Source organism: Barbatula barbatula, assembly GCF_947034865.1.
Source record: "Barbatula barbatula genome assembly, chromosome: 16".
Taxonomy (NCBI): Eukaryota; Metazoa; Chordata; class Actinopteri; order Cypriniformes; family Nemacheilidae; genus Barbatula; species Barbatula barbatula.
Genome location: NC_136779.1, coordinates 5,639,596 through 5,647,594, shown reverse-complemented (window position 1 = coordinate 5,647,594; position 7,999 = coordinate 5,639,596). Strand labels below are relative to the sequence as shown.

Sequence of the window (7,999 nt, the reverse complement as noted above, 5' to 3'; positions counted from 1 at the left end):
ATGTACAAAGCGTTCTGTCGAAACCATTGGGATCTGAATTTGTGTCGCTGCGGTTGATTTTTTTTTTCAGGCAGTATAGTAACCCGTCATCCCATGTCACTGAATTTCTCATTGTATTAAAACAGGCCCGTTCAGAAATCTAACTGCATATAACACTTTCCAATAGACTTCTCATTTCAGAAAGCGTTTCTTACGGATGCGGAGACGTGATGTTCCATACCGCCGAATACAGGAATATACAAGCATGGTATTTCTGTGGGGTGCTTGTAAGTCTTCAGTTTAGTCTTAAAGGTCCAGTGGATGAAATTTAGCGGTGTCCTCTCGAAGCACTATGGCGACACGGTTTCGCTTCCTTGCAGAAGGAGATAACGTATTTGCAAAACACGCTCGATTGTTTAGGGGTGCTGTAGAAACAAACATGGTGAATTCCATGTAACGGAAACTGTGAATGTAGATAAAAACATAACGCTTCATTATGTTAGGTCTTTATACACCTCTGAAGACATAGTTATACCTTCAGCAACAGCATTGAGAAACCCTGGCTTAAGGTGTTAAGACTATGCATTTACAGATGGCCACTAGCTGGACACGACTCAAAATACTGTGGAAATCCGGTGCTAATAGGATTTGTGACGTGCTCGAGTTCCACCTCTGAGGACAGAGTTGTGGGGTTAAGAGTAATTACTTGGGTTTAAAGTTGTATTGTTTTTCATAATTTATTCAAATACAATTCTTGATTTTTACTGTGCAGTCCACAAAAACAACATTATTCATGTTTTATTTCAATGAGTCCTTTGTAAGCAAGTTTAAGCCAAGAGTAGACAGGATTCCGTGTAGAGTGAAATTTCATTTATTTCTAGAACTAAATTTTGGCTACAAATCAGATTTAAGGCACAACCAAACATATCAGTGACTTAAGTACAAAAAAGGTCCTTAGCCACAAACCTCTGGTGAGAAAGTTTGTATACTGTAGTTATCATCCCAAACATCTATTGTCAATTTTAGTGGCTTTTGCAATCCAAAAGGGTACCAATGAAACATCTACACATTTGAAGTATTGAAAAAAATATACATTTTACATATACTGTACAAATGCACAGAATGGTCCTCTACTTGTTATTGATGCCGTTGGTCTGAAGTTAAGATGAATAAAAACGGTCAAGCTGCCAACTGACATCAACACTGTATCTAATATAAATACTGACAACATTAGAATAGCAACAAAAAGGCTACAAAAATATGTCCGATTATATCCTTTAAAAATACTGCACAGATATTAAGCAAATTCAGAATATGCACGTGTTCAATTTACAAAGACTAACTTGGACCCGGCGTTTCATACAAACCCAAGTGTTTGGATTTGTCAAAAACGCGGGGCTTTGTTACATCCAAAAATAAATAATCTTACACTCCTTTGCTCTCTTAGGACCAGTTAAAAAAATGAAAATAAAAGTACAATAGATAAAATTGACTGCAGACAATCCACATCAAACAGGTTATGCCACGAAGTAGCAAGCTGGTAATCCATAACATTGCTGGTGCGCTGCTCTAGTGTATAACATTTGGTGCCACTTGAATAAATTTTAATCTCTCACTAAAACTCTTCGGGTCACCCTTTAAATATTCTGTCACCCACTCAGAACCATCATAAACTACACTGTACAAGAACATATCCTGATATCTGTTAGCATATGTTGCAGGAACAGGCCTTAATCACATACTACAGATGCAAAGCAGGTCTGAAAGCAGTTTTCTGTAGCCCGTTGAGAGACTCAAAGCGTGATATACTTAAGCTTACACCACAACATTAAACACATCTATGAGAGTTTAGCATCTCAATTTTCACTGACCGAGCATCTTCATGGGCCATACTGGGGAGGTTGTGTCATATATATATATATATTGTTCTACAGTATCAGAGGGAGGATTCAGGTTCTACAACAACACCATTTACTTCAGTCAATTGTTTGGGAACCTCAATCTCTAGAGAGTCCACCCCTGTGCTTTCAGGCTCTTTAACTTTGACATCCTCTGGTTTAACGGTTTCCTGTTGCTCTTTCCTAGTCTCTCCCGCGTCATCTTTGTTTTCCGGCTCTTGTGGAGTTTTGTTGAGCACCTCCATCTCTGCCTCTGTAATGGCCATCTCCATTTTAGCTGGAGGGTCGGGCTCTTGGGGCTTTTTCTTAATGAAGAGCCAATTACAGATGGCGAGCACAAATGCAGAGACAACAACCTCACACCCTGCCAGCAGGAACACGTACATGTAGTTCTTGGTGGCGTCCAGTAGGCGACCTGTGAAGTAAAACAACAGATGACATCACTTCCTGTATGGATTAGCAAATCATTGTGGCAGCCATCTAAGGGTCATTGATATGGCAAAGAAACAGCCCATGACCGGGGAGCAGCAGCGGTCAACGTTGTGATCAGTCCATTTGCTTTGGGGTATGGGTCACTGGGATAAAAAAAACTAAGGAATTCAAGGAACCACATGGCCTTGTATAAATAGATGGTTCTTGTAACCCCAAAGAAAGGGCTCTTCAAGTATGTGAAAGCCACATTCCTTTAACCAATGACGAATGTGACACTTTTACTAGGTAGTTTGTTACAATAGTTGATTTATGTAAAGATTAGCATTAATTCAACATTACATCCATTTGCTTTGCCATGTAGGAATGTAATGCATGTTAAGTCTGTGTTCTTTAATGCAAAATGCTTTTACCAACCTGCTCCAGGAGGTCCCACCAACACAGCGAGGGCTTCAACCAACAGCACCAATCCAATCGCACTTGAGAACTTTGCCGTTCCCACGATGGTCATCAACACTTCAAACTGCAGGGCTCCAACCATACCGTAAGAGATGCCGAAAAATATGCAGAAAACCACCAGAGATGGATAGTCTTTGGAAAAGGAGCCTACAAGATCGGTGATGCCGTTGAAGAGCATAGCGAAACTAAAGAGGTAGACGCATCTGGGGCGCACCCACTTGAGTCCAGCAATTACACCACATGCTGGCCGGGCGAACATATCGACGAACCCCAATATGGTGAGCAGCAAAGCAGACTTTGTATCCTCATTGCCTAGTTCCTTCGCATAGCTAACCACAAACACGGGAGGTACGAAAAGTCCGAGCACCATAATAGCAGCAGCCACGGTGTAGATCAAAAAGCCGCGGTCTTTGAAGACACTAAAATCAAGCAGCTTGGGTTTTGGTTTCGCATCTTTTTCAGGTTCATCCACCTTGCTCTTTTTTGGACCCACCAAGGGCCTCATGAGGGCACCGCACGCGCAGCAGTTAAGCAGCAGGCCTCCGAGGATGAGGAAGCCTCCACGCCAACCGAACTTGTACTGAAGGACCTGACCAAGAGGAGACAAACAGCACAGAGCCACTGGACTTCCCGCTGCAGCCAGACCATTAGCCAAGGGCCGCTTCTCACTGAAGTATCTGTTCAGCATGATGAGTGATGGCTGGAAGTTCAGGGCGAGACCCAAACCTGCAGTAAAATCAACATTGTCATGTGTGATGTTGTAACTGTACAACCCAAAATCCTGGGTTGTTTTAATCCACTGTGGGGCAAATATAACCATATTCCGTTAAAACGGTTTGTCAATTTTTGAAAATTTTTAGAGTATGCACATCATTATCTGCAAAACTTTGAGGATGAGATCAAAGTAATGTTCACCTGTTATGACTCCCGTGCAGAGATAAATATGGATGATGCTGGTTGCAAAGGATGCCATGATCATTCCCAAGGAGGCAAAAATGCCACCGACCATCATCACAGGACGACACCCAAAACGGTTAACCAAGATACTACATAGCGGCCCTGCAGCAAGCAAACCTCCATTAGTTTATGTTGGATGGCACTTTGCATATTCAGACATAACAGATAGACTTGTTATATTTTATAACTCACATTAGCATCTTAAATCTTGCTCTACAAGGTCATATAATGCCCCAAGCTAGCTTCCAAACATTGCTTTCTTCAAAAGAACTCAAAAGTACCATCAACTGTGATGCAGCGATCCTTACCTGAGCCATAAAGCATTGCCAAAAGAATGGAGGATATCCAAGCAGTGTCACTGTAGCCCACTCCAAACTCCTGGATGAGCTCCTTGAAGAAGACGCTGACCGCTTTGGGAAATGCGTAGGAGAAACCGGTAATGACGAAGCACCCGAAGAGTACAGACCAACCCCAGCCTCCATCAGGTGCCTTGACCCCACTGTCACCAGTGTCTACTGCCGCTCCACCCATGATGCTTAACCCAGGTCAGGTCTCAAAACTACTAGAAAAAAAAGATACTTTAAAACCACTGGGAAAGTTTGGTATGTTGTAAAAGCATATTAAGTGTCTAGTGATAATGGCTCGACTGCCAAACATGTGGTTTATAGCTTGTGTTTTGCATGGCCCTGTACAGAAATAACTGTTACTTGGTAACCTAGATTCACACACTCAGAGCCATGATCTTGCCAGAAACCACAAATCAACTCTCAAGACCAAAGTCTTACATTCTGGGCACAACACGTTAAAGTAATACACACCATATGCATCACAATAATTTACAAATCGTTCATATCCAATGTCACAACACCTTTAACCTGCGGTTCAATACATGTTACCCAAACTATCACTCCAAAAGATCTGCAAAGACATACAGCGCTTCACTTTTTCCACATTTTGTCATGTTACACCCTTATTCTAAAATATATTCAATTCATTATTTTCCTCAATTCTACAAAAAATACCCCATAATGACAATGTGAAAGACGTGTGAATTAAATTTTAGCAAATTTATTAAAAAAACAAAAAGGCACATGTACATAAGTATTCACAGCCTTTGCTCAATACTTTGTAGAAGCACCCTTGACACCAATTACAGCGTCAAGCTTGTAGCATCATACTCGAAAAGACTTGTCACACCCATTTTTGGGCAGTTTCTCCCTTTGCAAGATCTCTTAAATTAGCCATCCATCAGGTTGGATGGGGAGCGTCGGTGCACAGCCATTTTCAGATCTCGATCGGATTCAAGTCTGGGCTCTGGCTGCGTAACTCAAGGACATTCACAGAGTTGTCCTGTAGCCACTCCTTTGTTATCTTGGCTGTGTGCTTCGGGTCATTGTCCTGTTGGAAGATGAACCCTCTCCACAGTCTGAAGCCCAGAGCGCTCTGGAGCAGGTTTTAATCAAGTATGTCTCTGTACATTGCTGCATTCATCTTTCCCTCAATCCTGACTAGTCTCACAGTTCCTGCCGCTAAAAAACATCCCAACAGCATGATGCTGCCACCACCATATTTCACTGTAGGGATGGTATTGGCCAGGTGATGAGCGGTGCCTGGTTTCTTTGTTTTGTCAGACCAGAGAATTTAGTTTCTCATGGTCTGAGAATCCATTCAGGTGCCTTTTGGCAAGCTCCAGGCAGGCTGCCATGTGCCTTTCACTGAGGAGTGTCTTCCGTCTGGCCACTCTGCCATACAGGCCTGATTGGGGAAGTGCTGCAGAAATGGTTGTTCTTCTAGAAGGTTCTCCTCTCTACAGAAACAGGCTGGAGCTCTGTCAGAGTGACCATCGGGTTGTTTGACCTTCAAATATTGAACCGATTCAATCATTTTAACACCAACAAGCTGCTTTTCACAGTTTAAAGACATTTAATCAACATAAGAATTTTTTTAACTAAATCCCATTGAATGCTAATTTAACACCAGTTTTCTAAGTAAATAGCACCAAACCATATTAGCATGACTGATGAACCTAGAAAGAGTACCATTTAACAAACAACAGACACTGATCAAAAGCAGATCAATATGTGAAAATACCTTCACAGCTTCTGAACATCAATCACAAATGATAGCTACACAAAACGGTTGTCAAGAAATAGAAAATCAATTGACAAACCAATAAATGCAACCTACCTTGCTTAAGGTCTCTTAAAAAAACAGCTTCTCTCTAGCTGTGAGCAGAGCCACCCACATATCTACTGCTGTGGGGGGTAAGGGGCGGGCCTATGGGACGTGTCTAAAAAGCTCCAATGGGCAGAGCCATAATATCCTAATTTAAGACCCTGACATTTGCTGGTATGGAACACATTTCAGTGATCAGCATCACCTACCCTTGCCTGGTATAACTTTCGTTGGTCTGGCATTTCACTTATAGATACACTGTATACATTCAAATTATGTTTAGGTTATAATGGATTATTAGGAGGTCAATTTAGAAATGTCACTAAATTGCTTATGTGAAACAGGTCACAGCTGGTTGCTTATTTACCTCATTTATTGTGATCTTGACTGGTTCATGTTAATGGATGACACGTGCTGACTATAATCTGTCAATCTAGTGCGTGTGTATGACAAGGTACTTACACGGTTTTTGATTTACAAAAAACACTGTCACTGGTGTTTATTAACGTTTGTAAATATTTTTTACGCTTAAATGATTGTGGAAGGAATTCTCAGAAAGGAATTAAGCACCTCAACATCCCAGCTATATTCTTCCCTGAAAGCTATTTACGATGCTTTTAAATATTGTGAATGAGGACATAAAGACTGACTTAGTGTACCATAGCTCAAAGATGCGGGCTAAACTCGCTTTACGGGTCCCATTTACCAGACTAAATATAACTACAGAATATTTTGTTCTGTTATTTACAGGAATTGTTTGTCATCCCGTGTCAAAATATTAGCATCAAGTGTTTGTGATGCAGCGCGCTCACTTGGTCTACGTGCTATACGTGACTTTCATTCTCCATCCATAAAATAATACTGCGCCCCGACGATCCATATGCATTCATAACCATACATGTAATCACAACTATATGCGAGTAAATATATTTGTACAAAATAAGAGAACGCATTTTTTTACAGTAAAAAAGTACGTGTGTATCGGTATGTTGTGATGCATTATATTCACATTAGATGAGAATCTATTATAACGCGTCTCATTTCTAATACATCTTATATATCTTCCATGATACGTGGATAATCATTGCGTATTAAATAGTTTGATAAAATAGTATTATTAGCACCTGTCATTCGTTGCTTTCTTTTCCAGAACCTTTTAATCACTAAAGCCGGATATGTTCGTAGTAAACATCAACACGGATAGCATCATCCCTTTCTCGCGCACGCATGTATAACATGCGCAAACGCACCAAAATATTATCCCGGAACACGCGTCGACGTATTTAAAAACATCATTCCCATACGTACCTTAACGAGGCTTGGTTTGTACGATTTTCGTCTGGTGATGCTCTGCTGTGTTTCCTCACGTTCGTGCGGCCCACATCTTTAAAAGAAGCGTTTGAATTAAATGTGAAGCTCTTGTGGTGGTTCGATGATGCTCGTCTGACTGAAGCCGGTTCTGTCACCAACGAGTCGCTTGAGTCACACTGACGTGTAACCAATGATGCGGCGTCGTGTAAGGGCACTACGTGCGTTTTACCCACATCTCTCTCTCTCTCTCTCTCTCTCTCTCTCTCTCTCTCTCTCTCTCTCTCTCTCTCTCTCTCTCTCTCTCTCTCTCTGTCTCTCTGTCTCTCTCTCTCTCTCTCTCTCTCTCTCACTCTCTCTCTCTCTCTCTCTCTCCCCCATTACACAACGCGCTCTGGGGATTTAAAGTGGACTTACGCACCTTTCCATGTTGAACATTTGATGCATCAGCGTTGTCTCTTTATATCCTAGCTGGGGTTGTTCACAAATCTATGGACACATTAACAAGTAAATGTGAAGAGTTAACATGATGATGACACTAAAATGCCATCTAACAAAATCTTGGTCTTGTACTAAAATGTGTATAATAGAGGACAAGTGAAGACGGCAAATAGAAAAGATTTTCTCTATTTAAAACACGTGGTATAGTTTGAAAACACATCACAAAGAAGAAACGATTGCGAAAGACTCATTTGTATTCTGAAGCACAGAAGATACGAGAAGGTGACAGCACGCAGGTAGAACGCACGTGGGTCGGTGTCTCATTTCCTTTTACGTAAGTTGCTGTTACGTCG

General features: G+C 41.3%; 1 protein-coding gene across 8 annotated transcripts; it reads right to left on the bottom strand.

Moving 5' to 3' along the window:
* Nucleotides 1-665: 665 nt before the first annotated feature.
* Nucleotides 666-7,601, bottom strand: slc16a3b (solute carrier family 16 member 3b). 8 transcript variants are annotated; one of them, XM_079476249.1, is made up of 5 exons: nucleotides 5,910-6,236; nucleotides 4,031-4,284; nucleotides 3,681-3,824; nucleotides 2,724-3,491; nucleotides 666-2,292 (listed from the first exon to the last, which is right to left on the bottom strand). In XM_079476249.1, the coding sequence occupies exons 2-5, from the start codon at nucleotides 4,251-4,253 to the stop codon at nucleotides 1,916-1,918; spliced, it is 1,512 nt and encodes a 503-aa protein (XP_079332375.1). In that variant the 5' UTR covers nucleotides 4,254-4,284; nucleotides 5,910-6,236; the 3' UTR covers nucleotides 666-1,915. The 8 variants fall into 8 exon arrangements, with proteins under 8 accessions (XP_079332375.1, XP_079332373.1, XP_079332374.1 ...); XM_079476247.1 differs by having other exon boundaries at nucleotides 695-2,292; nucleotides 4,031-4,281; nucleotides 5,910-6,192; XM_079476248.1 differs by lacking the exon at nucleotides 5,910-6,236 and adding an exon at nucleotides 7,206-7,601 and having other exon boundaries at nucleotides 711-2,292; nucleotides 4,031-4,281.
* Between the last annotated feature and the right edge of the window lie 398 nt (nucleotides 7,602-7,999).

Excerpts from the sequence above, each read along its gene's own strand:
- slc16a3b (XM_079476248.1), bottom strand. The coding sequence starts at position 4,253 with ATGGGTGGAGCGGCAGTAGACACTGGTGACAGTGGGGTCAAGGCACCT. Across the intron at positions 3,825-4,030 it reads GGCAATGCTTTATGGCTCAG|GGCCGCTATGTAGTATCTTG; the intron begins GTAAGGATCGCT and ends TGCTTGCTGCAG. Across the intron at positions 3,492-3,680 it reads CTGCACGGGAGTCATAACAG|GTTTGGGTCTCGCCCTGAAC; the intron begins GTGAACATTACT and ends ATTTTACTGCAG.